Source organism: Tachysurus fulvidraco, chromosome 5 (assembly GCF_022655615.1).
Source record: "Tachysurus fulvidraco isolate hzauxx_2018 chromosome 5, HZAU_PFXX_2.0, whole genome shotgun sequence".
Taxonomy (NCBI): domain Eukaryota; kingdom Metazoa; phylum Chordata; class Actinopteri; order Siluriformes; family Bagridae; genus Tachysurus; species Tachysurus fulvidraco.
In genome coordinates this window covers 4,463,370-4,485,220 of record NC_062522.1, presented here as the reverse complement: position 1 = coordinate 4,485,220, position 21,851 = coordinate 4,463,370, and the positions used below count along the sequence as shown (strand labels likewise).

At 39.5% G+C, this 21,851-nt stretch overlaps 1 protein-coding gene across 1 annotated transcript; it reads left to right on the top strand.

The window, feature by feature from the left end:
• Positions 1-5,570: 5,570 nt before the first annotated feature.
• Positions 5,571-18,657, top strand: LOC113640862 (vitamin D3 hydroxylase-associated protein-like). The gene is made up of 15 exons (XM_027143472.2): positions 5,571-5,809; positions 6,912-7,025; positions 8,408-8,548; positions 10,163-10,296; positions 10,687-10,893; positions 11,223-11,263; positions 11,337-11,461; positions 11,542-11,667; positions 11,845-11,942; positions 12,019-12,118; positions 14,038-14,081; positions 14,937-14,976; positions 15,061-15,169; positions 15,716-15,861; positions 17,757-18,657. Exons 1-15 carry the CDS (start codon positions 5,633-5,635, stop codon positions 17,892-17,894), a joined length of 1,740 nt encoding a protein of 579 aa, XP_026999273.2. The 5' UTR covers positions 5,571-5,632; the 3' UTR covers positions 17,895-18,657.
• Positions 18,658-21,851: the final 3,194 nt, after the last annotated feature.

Sequence of the window (21,851 nt, the reverse complement as noted above, 5' to 3'; positions counted from 1 at the left end):
TGAAACGACGCCAATTGAGAAGCCCATCTCTGTTCCACCGCACCCAATTTTGCAGTCTGGAGATAACTTAGTGGATTGTTGTCAGTAAAAATAGTAAAGCTACTCCCTAACAAATATTCTCGAAACTTTTCGGTTACTGCCCATTTCACTGCCAAAAGTTCGAGCTTCATGGAGCTATAATTATCCATGTTTCTTTCGGGGGACCTCAGCCCCCGACTAGCATACGCAATAGGACAAAGTTTTCCATTATGCTCCTGAGAAAGTACAGCTCCCAGCCCTCCATAGCTGGCATCTACCTCCAACACAAAAGACTTAGTGAAGTCAGCATAGGCCAGGACTGGGGCAGTAATCAAACGCAATTTCAGGAATTCAAAAGCATTCTCACACACTTCATTCCACTCTGACCCTAGTGGAAGCTTTGGGGTTTTACCCTTCCGTTTGGGCCCACTCATCCGATTCACCAGCTGATGCAATGGAGCAGCTAGAGAAGCAAAACCCTTAACAAAGCGACGGTAATAACTGGCAAATCCAAGAAACGATCGTAATTCAGCCAATTGTATATGACGTTTCCACTTCCGTACCACCCTTACCTTATCGGGATCAGTTGCCACTCCCTGAGCAGACACCACGTGTCCTAGGTACTTAACCTGTTTCTGAAAAAAATTACACTTTGACAACTTAATCTTCAATCCTTGTCGTTCAAGTCTGGAAAACACCTCTTCCAACCGTTTCAGATGCTGACTAATAGAAGAGGAAAACACAATCACGTCGCCAAGGTAGAGCAACACTGAATGGTACCGCTGATCACCAAACATGCGCTCCATCAAGCGCTGAAAGGTGCCCGGTGCATTACAGAGGCCAAATGGCATACGATTAAATTCAAATAAGCCAAAAGGTGTACAAAAAGCTGTTTTGAACTTATCTTTCTCCGCCACTGGTACCTGGTTATAGCCACTGGCCAAATCAAGATTGGAAAAACACTTCGCACCTGACAATGCATCTAGTGACTCCTCAATTCTAGGAAGTGGATAGGCATCCTTACGGGTTTTTGCATATAGTTGCCTATAATCAACACACAACCTGATAGTTCCATCTCTCTTAGTCTACAATAGGGGAAGAGTAGGGACTACTACTTTCCCTAACAACTTGACTATCCAACAGTTGTTTAATGTGTTTCTTTACTAAATCATACTGTGATGGAGGAAGGCGACGATAGGGCTGGCGAACAGGAATATCATCCTGTAACGGAATCTCAGCTCAGTACACCCTATATCTCCCTCATCTTTAGAAAACAAACAAGAGTACTTAAGAAGAAGAGACTTTGCTTGCATGGCTTGTTCTTCAGTTAACCCTTCGAATGAAGGAAACTCCAAACGTTCTACAGTGTGGTCCATCAAGACCTGTTGAGTGGCTATAAAAGCCACACGCTCTGAGGCAGTCTGGCTGACTGAAAAGGCCACAGGGGCGGGGGCCTCCACTTCCACTGATGCCACCTGCACTGTACCGACCACTCTCTGTGGAAAAAGCCAAACGTCCAAAGAACCAACATTCGTAATATGAGCATATAATGTACCGTTCTCTGCTTGTAGGAGTGCTGGGGAGACAAGTAACCCCTCAGGGAGGGTACCTTCTTCTGGGCCCAAAGGCTCCAACAAAAATTCTGCTAAAGGAAACTGGGGACATGTCACAGGTACCATAGAAAGAGTTCCAGCAGCGATACAAACAGGCTGATCTCCTAACACCTTTACCTTAAATGCAGTTGTTGAATTAAGAATGGCCTCAGTTTTCTCACACTGCCTAAGTGCACGCCGAAACCCCGGAGTGGCTGATTGTATTACCGGGGTCTGGAATAACCCAGCCCCATATTGATCAAAAAGACTCTGATAACATTCCCTCAGAACATTCATCCCCAAGATACCTGGGGTGATGGTCTTACGAGTTTGTAATGCTGTTATGTATAGGATCTTTTACAATCAAAATACCACGCCTTGGAATGCACTGATTTAAAACATTCACGTCTAATTCCATATAACCTATATAAGGAATATCAAGCCCATTAGCAGCTTTTAAACCAAGCCAGTCACACTCTTGCTTTTTTACATGAGAAAGATACTTATTAAAGAAACTCTCGGTCACAGTCGTGACCATAGAACCCGTGTCCACTAAACATGGAACATTCACATTATCCATCTTTACACCTAAAGCAGGACATTGTCCTACTAACCGATCATAAACTGAAGAATCTGCACAGGAGCCCTCTACCGTTCCTCCCAGCGTAGGGCTCAATACGCTGGGGGTCACTAGTTTTCCGACAGCCCAGAGGGTTCTCTAACTGGTTCCCCCCCATGAGTATCCAGACCAGTATCACAGTACCGAGCAATATGCCCAGGTCGGTTACATTTAATACAAATTGGTCTACCATCCGGTGCACGCTTAAATCGATTGTTCTGACCAGAAGGTTTACTAATAGCAGGAGCGAGGTGCTTTACCAACAAGTCCAACTGTGCCTGTTGTTTCAGGATTATATTCTTAAGTTCTATCAACTCTGTAGAAGACTGAACACAAAGAGCCTCAAATCTAGGTGTAACATGTGTCTCGTAAGTATATGGGGTAGAGCGTACCTGCTTGTCTCTGTTAGGTTGCCCTTCGCCAACCCACTGGACAGCCTCCCGTCGTACTTCTAAGAGTGACATAGTCTCTCTACTTCGTACCAACCTTTTCAGCTCCCTGCGAAGCATAGAGTCACGCACATTTTCACAAAACTGATCTCTAACAACAGTCTCGGTATTGGGTATAGCACCTGGCTTGCACTGCTCTACCCGTTCCATTAGAGCCAACAGGGCATGTGAAAACTCGTATAATGATTCCCCATCCCTCTGCTTTCGATCAAAAAACCTTTGCTGCCAATAAACATATGATTTTGAACATCCATACACTTCTTTTAAAACCTCAAAAATTTGTTCAGAATTTTCCCTCACTCCCTGAGGCAGATATTTAATTTCATTACGGGCCTCTCCTTCTAAATGATCCAAAAGAAAGAGAGCTTTGTCCCATTCAGACATATACCTTGACCTAATACAACTCTGAGCCTACTCTATCCATTCTAAGTGGATAGAGGTTTTGAAGACAGGCAAGAGTGACATCTCCAACCCCCCAGTGACTGCCCCGACAATAAATAAATAAATAAATAAATAAACAAACAAACAAAAAATAATGGGGGTGGTGTTGTGTTTGGTAAGGATCACTGACCACAATTTAACCAAATACAAAGTATTTGTTTAATTTCCATTTATTAATTTGTGTGTATGTGTGTGTGTGTGTGTGTGTGTGTGTGTGTGTGTGTGAAATAGAGAGAGAGAGAGAGAGAGAGAGAGAGAGATTATGACTGGTGTTGTTTATTGATTATTACGTGTTTGTCACCTTGTTGGACTCCTTTATCATTTGTAATGTTGCTCCCATATAAAACAGTTCAGCACAAGCCCAGACATTTTTAGGGTCATGATTGAGGACAATGTCCCGTCCAGATCATGTTTTTTGTTGAGGTTTTGTTCAAACCGACCATCGAAAATACCCTCTCTAATGAATGTTTTTGTTTTTTTTTTAAAATTGGTTGATGCTTTAAATCTTACCCAGATAGTGCTATTTTCTGATTGGCTGTTGTGTATCCTCTTTTTTTTGATTGCCTGATAAGTGTCAGGCTCGACTAAGAACTGAGACGCGCTCGATTTCTGTCCGGTTCCATAGAGACAGCGGTGCGGACTGATACATTTTGGGTGCTGCGGCTTATTAAATATAAGATAAATAGTCAAAAAGTTTTTCTGCTTGAGAAATACAATGTGTGGCGGGAGAAAAGACCGAAATGTGTGACTGTCACTTCAGAGCCCTGTGTTATAGCTCAAGACAATTTTCAACCCAAACTTGGGATAAAACGATCCAAAGTCTTACCCAGTTTTTTTTTAAAAACAACCCAGTGTTTTTTTTAGAGTGCATGGGGAGGGGTAAGAGGAATCCTTCCCTGATGCTATAGGACTTCCAGGATGGATAATCAATATTTGGATTTATTCTTTTAACAAAAGTTGCATTGAGAAAACATAGCATACTGTACACACATTGAAGGTGTAATCTCTTTTCCCTTCGTTTCCCACTGTGCACACGGTGCTATACTGCATGTCTGAAGCGGAATAATATATAAACATGCTCACACACATGTAAGCGTCAAAAAGCCTCACATGAGGCATCAATAAAAACAAATGAGAATGTAACAAAGAATCTGAATCTGTAAACAGCCGAAACTCCTTTGCCAGATCATGCTAGCTCATAGCATGAAGGTAGCGATTAACAAACATCACAATACATACACTTTCTAAATCGAATTCTCAAAGTATTTATAAAACAAACAAATTAATTAAGCTTAATTAAACCAACATTAAAAAAAACTCTCGTACATGCACAGGAAAAAGAACACGTGCCAGTGAGGCGCTAAATAAAAAAACACTGCTGAAAGCGTCATTTCTATAAAAAATTGCTAAACATGTTGCTGTACACCGCAACAATCTTAAAGCTTAATACAGAAGTTTTAACATGTGCTTAATAGTTAGCGATTAGCTTCGAACTAGGGTACATAAAATCACATCAGAGACTGTAGATAAACCTATACACACAAATGCACACACAAACACACACAGTAATTTATTTAAACTTATTTAAATAAGCTCAATAACACTAACCCTGCTTGTGTTGGTCTCTGTCTTGTAGACTTTAAACCTAGAACTTCTCAGTTAAGCACTATCTCTCATTTGAACTACAATGTGTTGAAATTACGTCAACTACTTCTCCGGTACTGTGTGCCTTGGTCTATAGGCCTCCAAGGCTGGACAACGACTGTAAAGAGTTTAGCCGGGTCTGTGATTTGTTTGGCATCATTCAACATGTTCAGGAGGCTACACACATCCATGGCCATACTCTAGACCTTATTTTGTCCTCTAGTCTCTCTATTGAAGATATTACCATCGAAGACATTGTATTTTCTGACCACAAACCAATTGTATTCAACACTTCTCTGTTTTAGTTGTCTGAAAGTTGTATTTCTATTTTAACTTTCATATATTTGACCTGTTTTACTGTGTACTTTTTTATTGACTGTGTTTTGATTGTATGTTATGTCTCCGTATAGCATTTGGTCAGCTAGAGCTGAAATCAAATGTGATTTAGAAATAAATGTACTTACTTACTTACTATCTATTTTCTTCAAAATGTCAAAAATTGGACATCACAGATTGGATGAAAGCACAGTTCAAATATCATGCTGTTATAACAAACTGTTTAATGAGTCAGGTCATTTGACTAACTGAAGAGAGTTGACTCTTTTAAATCCCAAACATCATATTATCTTATTTGTAAGTTGACTGCAAGAACAACGGTATTGCATAAACAAAGAAGATTCATACGTGTATTGTATAATCAAGTCAAGTTTCAGCTTCTCTTCTGCAGCTTTTAGGAACACTTGGCAACCTTACATCTGACTCTGTGGATCCTGCAGGGTGTGTGCATACAGCTCAGGGGCCGTTCATGTTGGTATTACATTGTAGGTGAGTGTAGCGGGTGGAACAGGTAGGAGGAGGTGAGCTGAGACATGGATGGTGAGTGGAAGAGTGTAGCAGTGTCTCTGCTCTGTGCTGCCGGTGTCAGTGTTTTGCTGCTGAAATGGAGAGAACAACAGAAGGTGAAGAGGAAACTGCAGAGAGCCAGAGAGAAGAGAGAGAAGGAGGTCGGACAGGCAGAGAAAGCCGTCAACCGCTTTAAGACTCAGGTACACATACACACACACACACAAACACACACATGTACACACACGTATAGAGACACACACATACTGTGTATATATACACAAACACATAAACACAACATAAACACACAAACATCATCATCACACTCTCTCCATCTCTCTAACTGATGAAAACCTTTAATATTTCATACCCAGAAGCAGAATTTGAGTGAAAAACAATTAAGATGTCTTTAAGCGAGAATAAAACGTGACAATAAGCCGATTGTATATGTTTGCAATTCTACAGGGAATTATATTCCACACTTCCTTATAAAGATGCACTATTTGGGTCAATATTGTGGGGAGATCTCCTGTACAGTCCTCTTCAAATCATTCCACAGATTTTTGTTGGGCTTGAATGGTTTATTTTTTCAGCATGAGAAAGGGCTTCTTTTCTAGTCTTGTGATTTGTGAGGATTGTGAGAGATTATTGTCTCATAGAGTGAGAAGTCCTTCATGGATAATCAGTCCTTCAGCTCCTCCCATGTTGTTGCAGGTCTCTTGGCAGCCTCACTGATGAGATTTTCCTCAAGTTTGGCTGGATGTTCTATTCTTGGTATTAACTCTCGTGAGCCACATTTATTTGTAAATGTTTCCGGGTGTCCTTTTCTACCCTTTTTCTACCCCTCTCCTGGTCGATACGTTTAAACAAACTCTGTAAGATCTTTGAGGACAGTAGCATCAGGAGTCTGGGAGGAAAAAAAAAGTTGTCATGATATTCCTACAGAAACAGCTGATCTTTTATTTGGGGTTAATGCGGTGCAATGTGACATGCCTGATTACTATGTGACCAGGGTTTTGAAAAGGTTTTTCTTTTTAAAAAAAAACCCATAAAATTAACAATTTTTTTGCTTGTATTTTGTGGATTATTTTTCTATATCACATTCGATTTTTTTTTTTAAATATGTAGATTATTTATATCCACTTTATCTGTACAGTACATAGTGTATATTCTATGAAATGAATAGTGTTTTTCTCTCTCGCTCTCAAGACATCTCTATCTGTCGCTTATGCATTTCTGCGTTGTGCCTCTGTGGGAAAGTGTTGGATTATATAACATCTGACTCGAATAGTCTTGTGTTTGCAGAACGCTGGTGTTGATTTGAGCTCCATCGTGACTCTCTCACTGGCTGAACTGAGTCAGAAGATCAGAGGAGGATCTCTACAACCTAACGCTGTGCTCCATGCCTACATGGAGAAGGTTCAGTGTACTTCTTTTGATCATACACACTGTCACCGCTCACATGCTCTCGATATCCAAATGTTGTTACTGTAACCCTCAGAGTTATTAGATAAAACACTTCAGCACATGCTGTTACAGGAAAATAATGTTGGCTTGTAAATAGAGGTCTTCTCGGGTCTAAAAATTGTACCCGAACTCGACGTGCGTACTTTTTTTTTAAAGAAAGACCCGACCCGAGACAAACCCGAAGAAATTAGACCCGAGTCCGACCCGACCCGTTGGCAATTTTCTTTAACCCGACTGGACCCGAATGTTGCCTAACTCTACAGTAAAGTAACTGCAGCGTGGATTCATAATTGATTGACAGGTCTGTTTCAACGAAAATTCGCTTACCACCAGCCACACGTCACCAGCCACATGTCGCAAGCGGTCTTGGCAAACAGGAGAGGTTGGAAAAGGACTCGAGTCGATGCACACACACACATGAGATACAGTAGTTCGGGTCTTCTCGGGTCCGTTCGGTAAAAACACATTCATTTTAAATTACCCCAGACCCGATGCCGCTATTATCATACCCGACCCGTGCCTGAGGCACACGTGAAACTTTCAAATCCGAACCCGATCGGATCGGACCTCGGGTTTTCGGATCTAAGTGGACCCGTGAAGACCTCTAGTTGTAAACTGCACTATTTTAAGCAATTTCCTCCTGAGGATTAATACAGTATTCTGATTCTGATTGATCTATCATGTCATCACGTTTAAAAACAGCCAACAGGGATCAGGGCTGATTATCTTCTCCTGTCAATCAAAAGGAGGTGGAAAAACGTGTCAGACAGTTTGCCTGCAAAGGGAGAAAAAAAATGTATTCTAACCAAATACTTATGTTACTTCTGTAGTGCAAGCAATCAACAGGAACAGAACTTTCTGGATTAATGGAGTTTAAGGACAAGGGCTTTTTAGTGGGGGAAGTCGTGGCCTAATGGATAGAGAGACTGACTCCTAACCCTAAGGTTGTGGGTTCGAGTCTCGGGCCGGCAATACCACGACTGAGGTGCCCTTGAGCAAGGCACCGAACCCCCCCAACTGCTCCCCTGGTGCCGCAGCATAAATGGCTGCCCACTGCTCTGTGTGTGTGTGTGTGTGCACTGCTGTGTGTGTGCACTTTGGATGGGTTAAATGCAGAGAACAAATTCTGAGTATGGGTCACAGTACTTAGCCGTATGTCACGTCACTGTAGTGACCGGCAAAGCGCGAGGCTTGCTACACAATAGTGAATCTGTGTTGTGTTTATTAGTTACTCTGAAACTTGGGAAATATGTAGATACCGAGAGAATAAAGTGTTTTGATTGGTTTCCTCTCAAATCTTCTGTCGTATACTCGACATGACATGTGTCCTAAAGGCTCTGGAGGTGAACAGGGAACTGAACTGTAGCACCGCCGTCCTCATGGAGAGCTTGAAACAAGTGGAAGAAGTCGAGTCCCACAAAGAAGGCCTTCTCTACGGCATTCCAGTCAGCATCAAGGACAACGTGGATTATAAGGTACTGGGTGAGGTTCCTAATCATATTCAAAGTAACCTGGTTGTTTATCTCTTTCATTTCATTATGAACAAGGACACGATAGGCAAAGGGTGAAGACAGCAGAGCTGCATACAGAGAGTCTGTATACATTTTTATTCCCTTTTTAAGAATGGTTTTTCTACTGCTGCTCCTTAATGTTAAAAAAAATAAAATAAAAAGGAGCACCTTGATAGGCTGCTATGAACCCGAGTGAACGTGTGAGCGGGACAGCGATGGCATCTGGACATTCCAGTTCACCCGTAGTTTTCACGAAAACTCCAAATCTGTGGCAAAAAAATTTTTAAAAAATTACCGTACCGTAACCGTGGGGCTCGGAGAAAGATCGTTCTGTTCTGAAGCTCGTAATCCAAGTTAACGTTGTGGATCATTTAAAAAAAACAAAAACAATTTTAGTTAGGTACTGTGGTGCGAAATCATTCAGTGTTTGTGATTATTTAATGAGAGTCACTATAATGAGGTTAAAGATCCATGATTTTGTCATATCTCCTGGTTCTATTAAGGACAAAGTTCACATCCTGGACACGCCAGAGCTGCTGCACAGAACATGTTGTGTTTGTTACGCGCCTTTATTTATTTTTTAAACAGTCCTGTGCACATTTCTATCTCTAGGTGATCAGATTTAAACTCTCTGGTCCAATTCATCCCAAACCTTCTCAGTTGGATTCAGATTGTGGAAGCCAGGTCATCTAAATGTAACACTATCATTCTCCTTCTTTAGTCAAATAGCTCTTACATGACCCAGAGATGTGTTTGGGGTCATTGCCCTGGTGGTAAAAACAAACGATGGCTCACTAAGTGAAAACTAGGTGGGATGGCATGCCGCTGCAGAATGCTGTGTTAGACAGTTTGTGTGTGCATCGACTCGAGTCGTTTTCCAACCTCTCCTCTGTTTAAAGTTATGCTTTCCAAAAAAAGTACTTTTTCTTGGTCATTTGTCAACTACCCAAATAAAGAAAAACACTGAAGCTGGTCTGGCCAAACATTTCACTGTTGCCGGCTTGCCTTTTCCCCCATAGTGAATCCTGGTGCCATGTGTTCCTCAGGTCAGCGACGCAGACACACCTGTCCATACACTTGATATAAAAGAAAACGTGATTCATCAGACCAGGCCACCATCTTCGCTCTGATGCTCACATACCTATTGTTGGTGCTTTTGGTGTTGGACATGGATCAGCATGGGCACCCTGACTGGTCTTTAAAACCAGGATGAACTTCTTTAGCAATTTGAGCTATAGTAGTGTTGAATGTTGGATCCGAGCACACGGGCCAGCCTTTAATCCCCATGTGCATCAATGAGCCTTGGTTGCCAATGACCTTGTCTCTGGTTCACCACTGTTTTTTCCTTGGACCACTAGATACTTACTGCTGCAGACCATGAACACCCTACAAGAGCTGCAGTTTTGGAGATGCTCTGACCCATCACAAGATGGCTCTTGTCAAACTTGTTTAAATCCTTACACTTGCCCAGTTTTCCTGCTTCTAACACATCAACTTTGAGAATAAAATGTTCACTTGCTGCCTAATATATCCCACTTACTAACGTGTATGTGTGTGTGTGTGTGTGTGTGTCCTCAGGGCTACGACTCTACCTGTGGTGTACTGACTAAGCTTGATGATCCTGTCATTAAGGACAGTGTGGTGGTTTCGGTACTGAAGAAGCAGGGTGCAATCCCCTTCATCAAAACTAACGTCCCTCAGGGTCTCCTCAAGTAAGAAACACTCTACAAACATCACCAGACTGTTGAGTCTCTACGAACGATCATTAATCATCTGCATTACAACAGGAGCTTTTGTAATTTGGGACGCACCCAATGATGTTTTAGCCAAAGGACAGAGTTGTAAAGCAGCAGAAAATCCATGCACTATTTTACATATGATATTTTTAAAATTAAAAACTTCTACATGGCAAGTAATCAAGCATAGTGTTGTACATGATCAAGCAGCCGACATTAGATATAAACATAAACCCACATTTAAAATATTTCAAGACATAAATATAAACATGAGACAGTGTCAGTAAACCTTCTGTTTCTAGCGTTTGCACGAATTGTTGTGTTATTCGTATAAACCGAAACTAGGCTCTTATTTAATTATTCTAGCTATGAATGCAGTAACCCCATATACGGGAGGACGGTGAACCCCTGCAACCTCCAGAAGACCTGTGGAGGCTCTTCGGGTGGTGAAGGTGCTCTGATCGCTGGAGGAGGATCTATTCTGGGTCTGGGATCCGACATCGGCGGAAGCATCCGCATCCCAGCAGCCTTCTGTGGCATCTGCGGCTTAAAACCCACAAACAACAGGATAAGGTGTTTTATTTGTATTAATTTAATTGTATTAATACAATATTGTTATAATAGACACATTCTCTTCAGCATTTTTATACAGGAGGTAAACATGGTCCTTATTTGATTTAACAAAGATTTTAACTGATTAACTATTAATGTGATAGCTGACTAGCCTGTGGATGTTTAATCTGCTTATTCAGCAGGCAGTCAGCATCTTAGTTGACCCAGTTAAAATGCATTATGCCTTACAAGAACATGATTTGATATGAAAGTCTTACTAAAATTCATAATACCATGGTAATGTTTTGATGTATCTAGTTTTTTAAGTTCTCAAGTTTCTTTCCATGCAGCCTGCGTGGACTCTCTTCATGTGTAAAAGGTGGAAAAACAGGTAAAGCACAGTTCCACTAATTCAAATAGAATAGATTTTGAGAGTAGGAGCTAACAAATGTGTTTGTTTCCAGCCCTGTCAGCTGTTGGTCCCATGGCCCGTGATGTGGAGAGTCTGGCTCTGTGTATGAGAGCTTTACTCTGCACCGACATGTTCACTCTGGACCCTACGGTTCCTCCGATACCGTTCAACCAGCAGGTACCACACACGGGTCTCTTCGGTACTTCAGTGTCGTGTGTCGTGTCTCTTGGTACTTAATCGTTTTTTCTTTATGAAAGGTATACGAGAGCTCGGAGCCCCTGAGGATCGGTTACTATGAAAACGACGGGTGCTTTCAGCCGTCTCCGAGCATGAGCAGAGCTCTACGAGAGACCAGAGAGCTCCTGGAACAAGCAGGACACACGGTATTAGTGCTCAAGCCTCATCTATATCACTGGGGCTAAAGGATGGAAGCCAATTTGATGTCCCTAATTTCAGAGTATTCAGATACGAATGGTTTTTAATGGCTTACATAAATATATCCATCTATGACCATGTGTGTTTGTGTGTGTGTGTTGTATCTTCCTTTCTCTACACGATAGCTAATTCCATTCAAACCTCCTCACATGTTCACTGCCTTCACCGAGTATGTTGCGAGGGGAAACCTGGCAGATGGAGGTGCTACTCTTTTAGAGCACCTGTAAGTCATTATAATTATATCACCTCATTAGAGTTTAAAGCGATCTGTGAACTTTGAGGCCGCTGTGTGTTTTCAGTAAGCATGGTCCTGTCGATCCGTGTCTACAGCATCAGGCTTCACACTACGGTCGTCCAGTGTTTATGAAGAAAATGATCTCTCTGCTCCTTCGACCTATTGTGAGTTTCATTTACTTTGAACATCAGGCTTCTGAACAATATAATAAAATTTCGCTTTGTGAAGTGACGATACGATATTTACACATCAGTTGTCTTCAGTAATAATTGATTTATAATCACTGACACTCAGAGATTGAAAAATGTTCTTAACAGTTTTCCTTTATACAATTTGTAATGAAGTTATTATGTGATAATTCAATTCAAGTTTATTTGTATAGCGCTTTTTACAAGTGACATTGTCTCAAAGCAGCTTTACAGAACATAAACATAGAACAAAAGGTTATTATGAAGAATAATATAAAGATTAATAATGTGTTCATGTTAATACTGACCACATAAAACAGATGGTACCGGTATCTCCTATTTATTTATTTATTTGCTTGTTTGTTTACTTACTTGTTTATTTATTTATTTATTTATTGTAAGTAAATGATGATTAATATATTTTTAAATGCTAATAAGTTTTGTTGTGTGATGTTTTTAATGTCATATGTTTTATATTATAATTTTAAAAATAGTTGTCTGTTTTAATAATAATAACAATAAATAATAATAAATAAGAATTATTATTATTATTATTGTTGTTGTTATTAATAATAACAACAACAATAATAATAATCATAAGTAATTACCTTCTTCTTATTGTTGTTATTATTATGTTTTTTTCTATCATTATTTACTTTTCAAAACATTATTTTGTTATTTTTATTATTTATTTTCTGTTGCACTTTGATATGTATATCTATTTACACGTGGGATGCGGTAGCTCAGTGGTTAAGGTGTCATTGAATCCCAGGTCCACCAAGTTGCCACTGCGGGGCCCCTGAGCAAGGCCCTTAACCCTCAATTGCTCAGGTGTATAAACTGAAAAACTAAAAAAAAAAAATTTGTCATTCTGGATAAGAGTGTCTGCTAAATGCTGTAAATGGAGTCCCTTTATGTTGTCACTGCTACCATATTAATTATTTATTTTCTACTTTTCACATGATTTTATTTACGGAGTCATTTCTTAAAAATCGTCTACATCACGTCCTCAGACCACACAACTGTTTCCACAAAGCTGCAACCCAGATTTATTTGGGATCTAAATACAAATCTCTGGACCTTATTGTGACAAATCCAAACTCTAACAAATAATAACTTGGATGGGTCGCTGTGCTGTGCACGGCACGGAAGTAGAAGTGACCACTAGGGGATGACCCAGAAACAAGCTTCAATTCAACTTTAAAGCATCAAATCCTCCAAAAACACGAAAAAACCTATTTACCTTGTAAAGTTTATACTCTCAATAATTTTTTAAGCCCACACACAAAGCACAATATGATTCACAGCCTTCATACAATTAGAAAAAATTTGGACAAAACTGACCTAGGTGGCGCTAGACCGGTTAGAAAAATATTCATATAAAATTCAATTTTGGGTCTTTTGACTTGAATTTGTTTTTGGTGAAAGCCAAGACATGTGGCTATGACTCTCAGTTGTTGGTTTGTCCCTAACATGTTCCAGAAAAATAAGATTAATCAGTTTATCAGGTAAACAACCCAGGCGGACAGGAAAATCTGCATTCAAACCCCTGTAACTTTGTGCCAATAAGGCCTAGAATCAATCTGAAACTAGTTTCTGAAACTAGAGAATCTCTTCTTTTTCTTCTCACCCCTGTGTGTCAAAGTATGTGGGAGCTGTACCACTTTTTGTTGGGTAGGTCATGTAGGCGAAAAACCTGCAAAAGGGGGGCAAGGCATAAAGGGGTTAAGATTATACTTAAGAATAAAAAAAAAATAAAAAATTAAAAACTATACTATACTATACTAATTGATTTATAAAATATTATTTATATTATTATAGACATTATTTTTTAACTGTTTTTAGATCGTACTTGTAGTAATAACATAAATTTGGGTGTTTTTTCTTCCCCTCAGTATCCACGCATTGCTGCACTTATGAACGCCACCTGTGGAGTCAGGTAAGAGTGATCCGCTTCCTGTAACTACACCTGTTGATTCATGGTACGTCAAAGAAATATGATGTTCACTAAAAAGTATTAAAAATATCTTATATCACATGTCTTAATGTGAACTGATTCCTTTGATAATTTGATATTGACGTAGCGGAACAGAATCTACTTAATGACTTCTGATGCAGCACAGTGTGTGACTTTTTGGGCCTTTTTACACCCGGTCACTTCGTGTGTTGTCTCTGATCCGATAGCTATCTTATTCGTTAAAACTGTTCCATTTACATTAGGCCACATAAACGCGTCTCGGCGAATCGGATATCGATCCGATCTTTCTACTCCCGTCCAAAATGCTAATATATTTTACCTCATTTCCGGGGTAATTGTAATGGAACACGCTTTGGTGTATGCGGTTGCTACAAAAAATAGCATTTACTGTTTGCTGCATTTTTGATGGCTGCAGCAGTGCATTTTAAGCCCCAATGAGACACCTGGGTGAAAGATCGGAGTCAGCGCTGGTGGGAAAACATATTTGTTTCTGCCGCGATGCACGACTCGCGAGTCACCTGCTAGTGACGTACTTCCGTTTGGGAGGAGTATAGCGCTGACGTATGTGGCTTGAACAACCACATGCATTTACACCTGTCCAGTTTCATCTGAAACACGTCCCAGACCTCCTCCTGAAGGGGTTTGTACCATCGGATGGCATTTAGACCTGGTCTTTTTACCATCAGATAGCTATCAGATCACAGAAAATGCAGGAAGTGACCAGGTGTAAAAACCCCCTTTGTTTCTTTCCATGTCTTGTGTGTGTGTGTGTGTGTGTGTGTGTGTGTGTGTGTGTGTGTGTGTGTGTGTGTGTAGCTCTCCAGTCGATCTGTGGAAACAGCACAAAGCAGTTGAGGTACATGCCTGAATGTATGTATCAGTACTGTACGTCTGTACATCGCTTAGACCAAACATTAAATCTTGTTGTTTGTGTTTGTAGGTTTATATCCAGGAGACGTTGTCTCAGTGGGAGAAGCTGGAGCTGGATGTCCTCCTCTGTCCCATGCTGGGACCAGCTTATAACTTCAACTACACCGGAAAACTAATCAGTAACATTCACAATTCGACCTTATTTTTATTTAAAGACCTACTGTGTTACATTAGAAGGAAACTGCCTACTATAAAGTATTGCCTTTTACCAAATTAGAAGCATTGAGTGAATTCCTAAGCATAAACACACACACCATATGTTCAAAAGTATGTGCACCCCTGAGCATCACATACAGTACTGTACGTGTTATCACATTGGAAAGCAGAAGCATAGAATTGGATCGAACGCCTTTGTAGCTTGTAGCTTTACAATTTCCAATGCTGTCCAATGTAAGTTCAGTTTGTTAACTCAGTCTATGGTCATTCTAGTTATCGAATTAAAGGTTTGCTCATTAAGTTTTAATTTAAACTGTGAACATGAATTTATTCACTTCTCTCCTTACTTTAGCTATCTGCTAAATTCTGGAAAAAAAACATTCCCAATATATTTATCTATATTATTTAGCCATCTGTTAATTAACATGTTTAATGTCGTACAAATTTTAGTGCCTATATGTCAAGTGGGCGGGGCTACCCTTGTGTAAAGCTTGCATCATTGTGTTCAGGTGCTCTGAGTTACACCGCTCTGTACAACGTGCTCAACTTCCCCGTCGGCGTCGTTCCGGTCACCCAGGTCACAGCCGAGGATGAAGATCAGATGAAACACTACACGGGGAACTATGGAGACATATTTGACAAGACATTTGTCAAGGTGAACATGAGACACTGTGTTCAACCTCAAACAGGTTACAAGCTGAGCTTCAGAACTTTTATTTATTCCTTAGATATTTATTCCTTTCTTTCATTTTTCAGTAGTAGAAAAGGTGAAGCAACCTGTTTCTTATAATGATGCTTCGTAACTGTTCAGAGGAGCTCTTTATTTTTCTAATTAATTCATTCTTTCGTTCATTCATTCATTCATTCATTCATCAACCAATCAATCATTTTATTAACTAATTAATGCAGGTTCTATTTTATAAACAATTCTGTCATAAAAAACACTGTTAAAGTCTCATTAATATTCATTAGCATGTTAATACCACCATGATGTTATTCATGTTATTATAAAAAGGCTCTTTAAAATCAGGCTCTTTTAACATGCTGTAGTGTTAAACAGAAAGTTGTTCAGAAATTAATTTATTAATTAATGTTATTTTGTGTGACAGCAAAAAAAAAAAAAAAGCGTACAACTAAGGTAGAAAAAAGAAGGGATTTGGTTCGGCGCTGAAAAACTTAAAAGAACTTGTTTCTTGTTTTGATTATTGTGATTTTAATGGTTTATAGTTTTTAAGTTTTGTTTCAGTCTGTACAATGTGGAATCTTCCCCCAAGGCAGCACATTTCTACTTTATTTCTCTGTGACTTCTGTCAGAATTTACAATCTAATCGTTTTGGATTGTACCAGAGGTTTTGGGGGTAGCTACTGTACGTACCCCAGGCTTCACTAGCAAGAGAGAGAAAAATCTTCGTAGAGTTATCTTGCTGACTGATTTAATGACACTGGTGTTAAGTGTATTGAGAGATTCGGCCACATCCGTCAGATTTATTGTGTGAAATCTTTACAGAATCTAACAGTATTATTATAATCAGCTAATCTTAGCTAGTGAACTCGGCTTGCTAGCTAATCATTGCCCTGCAAACTGCAAAATGTCGATTAAGGACAAATCACACGTTCATTTTAATAATTAGCATATCATGTTAATTACTGTGCAATATTTATTTTATATTTAACTGAGCTGACTTTCTGTTTTCACTTTGGTTAATGGTGTCCTATATTACCCATAATGCAGTTTGGCTACTTAATGGGCCTTTTTACACCCGGTCACTTCGTGTGTTGTCTCTGATCCGATAGCTATCTGATTTGTTAAAACTGTTCCATTTACATCAGGCCTCATAAACTCGTCTCGGCGAATCGGATATAGATCCGATCTTACTACTCCCGCCCAAAATGCTAATATATTTTACCTCATCTCCGGGGTAATTGAAATGGAACACATTTTGGTGTACGGTATGCGCTTTTCAGAATGCAATCAAAAAGAAGACGTAAAAACTGGTTACGACGGTTATGCTACAAAAAGAGGCAGCAGCGCGTTTTAAGACCCGACGCGACGCCTGGGTGAAAGATCACCTGCGAGTGACGTCCTTCCGTTTGGGAGGAGTATAGCGCTGACGTATGTGGCTTGAACAACCATATTCATTTACACCTGTCCAGTTTCATCTGAAACGCGTCCCAGACCACCTCCTGAAGGGGTTTGTACCATCGGATTTATATCCGTCTCCAAAACGTTTCGGAGGGCATTTAGACCTGGTATTTTACCATCGGATCTCTATCGGATCACAGAAAACGCATAATTTGACCAGGTGTAAAAAGCCCCACTGATAGTGGTGCTTTGAGATTTAACCCATTGTTTCATCTTTACCCAAACAGAGAGAGATGCAGTGCTGCCTTTGCTTTGTCCAAACATTCAAATTTTAGATTAAAACCACCTTTGAACCATATTCATGGTACTAAAGAGTCACAGTGATGTTTATGTTTGTGATTTGTGTGTGTGTGTGTGTGTGTGTGTGTGTGTGTGTGTGTGTGTGTGTGTGTGTGTGTGTGTTACAGGCCATACGAGATGGTGTGGGTCTGCCTGTAGCAGTGCAGTGTGTGGCTCGGCCCTGGCAGGAAGAGATGTGTTTACGCCTTATGAGAGAAGTGGAAAAGCTCAGTGCTAAGAACAAGCACTCCAAAACACTCCACTAAACACACACATGCGCACACACACCCACACCCACACACAAACACACACACACACATTCTAGTCTATAATCTGAAGTTGATATGTATCACACTAATTAACACTTTAAATCACTTTCCTCAGAAAGCAGTTCATTTTACTCCCTATTCAGACCTGATATGGGCGTGGCCTACGGTCTGAAGGCGGAGTTTCTGTTAGCAGCTCAGATGATGTTAAAATTCTGATTTAAATTTAATGATTACATTTTGAAACAGACGCATTGTATTTTAATGTATAAATGGTGTTAATGGGATTAAAGTACTCTAAACCGACCGTCTGTATATGACTGCATCTGAAATAACATTTGGGGAACATTTCGCAGCATTGTTTACAACAAATAATACAGTGATCAGAAACACCAACAGGTTTCACTAGAAAAGTAATAATAACGCATTAGTAATTTTACTAGCTTCTTGTTTTTTATTACAATGATTTCAGTGCACCTTGTGAGAAGTATTTACTGAGTAGTTAATCACAATTGATTTTTTTCAGGAAAGCGTCCTTTTTTTTTATATATATATATAAATGAATACGTTATATAACAGATTTCTACAGCACATGATTAGATTCAGTACCAAATTTTCTTAATTTCTTATACATCACAGGAGAAGCAGTTTGTGTTGCATTAGAGTACATAATTCTTATTTAACACCTTCTTTGCTTGGTGCAATACTAAACATTTTGTTAGAAGACATTTTGTGTGTGAATAAAGGCCTACTTTTTCCCCCAGTGCTATTCTGTACATTTGCCTTTGAATCCAATCTCTTCTCTTCAGTCCATTATTTTCTTTTAATCCTTCTTTTAATCTTATAATAGAATTCCATTTTTTAGTAACAGTAACTTTACAGACATCATCGTCTCAGCTGAGGGTGACCGCCAAATGTGGATGGATTCCTCTGTTCTCAGACACTGTGACTGTAATGAAGCCTCATAAGGCTGAGGATCCATTTGCAGGTTTTATTAAGAGTGCTCGTAGTATGACAGCCAAAGGTCGTAGTATGCTCGTAGTATGACAGCCAAAGGTCGACGTAGGCAAACACAACAACGCAGAGTAGACAGGAATTGTAATCAATATAATAGGCAAATGGTCGGGGCAGAGAATCGTACAACAGAGATACAAACAAAGTAATAACCAGAAAGTACAAGACAGAATGATAAAACGCTCAGAATGATATCCGAGGAAAATCGAGACTTCGCACAGAAGTCAAGTTGGAGTTCGTTTATATAGGAAGTGACTGCTTGGGAACAGGTGGCGGTGCAATCAGTCCCAGTGATGGATTATGGGAAGTGTAGTCCGGAAGTTACTAATACTCGGGAGAATGTTCCCTGTGGTGGCGATCGGAGGACGAAGCAGGTGCTTCATTCATGACAGAGACTCACTGGATATGTTTTATCACATACTGTCTAAGATGTCTAGCATATTTAGAATATAAGTTAGTATTTAGCAATAAAGACTAATCACAGTTGGGACATTCACCAGTAATGTAGGAGTGGAATCTGTAGGCCTCGGGATGGCCGGTAGTCCTCAAGATACAGGACATAGGCTTTAGGATGGCAGGAGTAGAGCTTGTTTTGGAGTTCAGGGTCGTAGCAATAGATATATTTTTATATATATCTTAATTTTTTACTATATTAATTCTTTTTTCTCCTTATGTTTAATTTCTGCTCTATGTTTATGTTCTGTAAAGCTGCTTTGAGACGAAGCCCATTGTAAAAAGCACTATACAAATAAACTTGAATTGAATTGAATTGAATAGATATTATTGGTCGTGTTATGGCAGGAGTAGAGCTTGTGTGTCTCCGGATGCATAAATCTTATTGCCTGCTTAGTGTTCAACAGTCTCAGGATGGCAGACAGAGGAACATGTAGGTTTAAGGATTGCAAGAATAGAGCTTTTTGTTGTCAGAATTGTGGGAGTAGAGCTTGTTGGGTTTCAGGGTGGCAGCAGTAGAGCTTTTTGGTTTCATGATGGTATTGCACCAAGTATAGCTTATTGGGTCTCAGGATGACTGGATTATAGCTGTCGGGTTTCAGGATACCAGAAGGAGATCCTGTAGTTCTCATGATGTCAGGTTTTAATATGTCTTAAGATGGAAGAACTAGATTTTGTGCACACATATACTGTATATGACCTGCTTGGAGCTTGTCCGCCCTCAGTTTGGCAGGAGTAAAAACATGTAAGTTTTAGGATAGCAGTAATAGAGCTTTTTGTTCTCGGGATGGTGGGGGTAGAACTTGATTTGTCTCAGGATATCAGGACCAGGAGTTTTTGCATTTTATTTAACATAAATAGAGCATTTGCATCTAAAAATGGCATTTGGTGAATTTAATATAGCACATATATTAGCTTGTGTTTCTCTTGATGCTTGAGTAAATGTAGAATTAAGAATTTTGACCTCTTGTGAAAGGTTCCAGGTTCAGGTAGAGTGTATATATATATCAAGAGAATGAATCTAATGGCACCAGCATAACTAGACTTGATGCTTATTGACCCAGTTAACACAATGTATGCATAGTTTCTGTATTCCCAAAGATCATTGTTGTCATTTATTCTCATGTTGTGTAATGTTGCGTGAAAATGTGTAGCGACATTAAGAAACACAATAGCATCCTGTCATTAAATGGAATGACACCTAGCCCAGAGTTTACCGCTTCATTGGAAAGCGCAGTTTGGAGAGGACGTGGTAAACATTTTTTTCTATTTTTTTTTGCACTCTCATTTTCCCTTTGCTTCATTTTTGAATGCCGATGGTTTCTGTGTTCGAGAGGAACATTTGAAGGTGCTGCAGATGAACTTAATGACACATGACATTTTCATTTCTTCCTGCTTGTGATGTAAATATGTGTTTGTATTGGGCTTTACATACATTTAAATGTTTTAACTTCTCTACTGGCAACACATAATGCAACGTCTGCTTTCATTCAGCCTCATTCGCTCTGATGTCCCTATTTCTTAAATCGCTCTGTGTTACGGCAGTCGCAAGATGCATCTTGTTGTTATAAAATACTCCGGTACATCTAAATTCTTGCTCAAAGATATCCATTTTAACCGAAGTGTGGACCTTCAGCCTTTTCAGGAACACTGCATGTGGGAATTCAAACCGAATGAGACACATGAAGGAAACACAATTAACTTCTCAAAGAAATGAGAAGAAAAATGTAAAAAAAGAAAAAAGGGCAAGATGTAAATGATAAGAGCAAAATGAAATAAAGGAAATTAGGAAAATTATTAAAAATCAAGAAATGGGTATTTAGGAATGGAGGAGGATAATAATAATAATAATAATAATAATAATAATAATAATAATAATAATAATAATAATAATAATAAAAGGAAATGAGCAGAGATAGAAAATGTTGAGGAAAATAATGAGAAACTCAGCCAAGTCTGTATCATGTAAATCATCTTTTGCATCGTAATTCTCTTTACTAAAATGACAGAGCACCTGAATCTGGCAAAAAAAAAAAAAAAACACCACACAAGACACTTACTTTGGACAAAAACAGCATTTCACGTCTCATTGGTGAGAGGAAACACCTCATTCAGTGCTTGGGTGGTGAAAAGCAATCTCATAAAAACTTCTTAAAGGCCATTTTCTCATCAAATGACAGCACACGCTTTAAAGATGAGAAGTGTCTTCACTTAAACTAGGATCATTCCCTCCTAATGTCCCATTCAAAAGACGTCCAGAGCCACCAAGGTCCTGATATTGTCCTAATGCTTGAGGTAATAACGTTGGTCACGGGACACGTCTGCGTCGTAGATGATAAAAGTTTCACAATCGATGTTATAAAAGACATCAGAGAAAGACGTTCATCTTTACATCGCTACACCGATGGGAGTTTACGCGTGTCTGCTGATCCGTGTACGGCAGGATTTAGGCTCTGAGCACGATTGTAAAGATTCTGTGACTCAACACTT

Coding starts and splice junctions, on each gene's coding strand:
- LOC113640862 (XM_027143472.2), top strand. CDS start 5,633: ATGGATGGTGAGTGGAAGAGTGTAGCAGTGTCTCTGCTCTGTGCTGCC. Junction 7,026..8,407: donor TCCATGCCTACATGGAGAAG/GTTCAGTGTACT, acceptor TGTGTCCTAAAG/GCTCTGGAGGTGAACAGGGA. Junction 10,894..11,222: donor CCCACAAACAACAGGATAAG/GTGTTTTATTTG, acceptor CTTTCCATGCAG/CCTGCGTGGACTCTCTTCAT.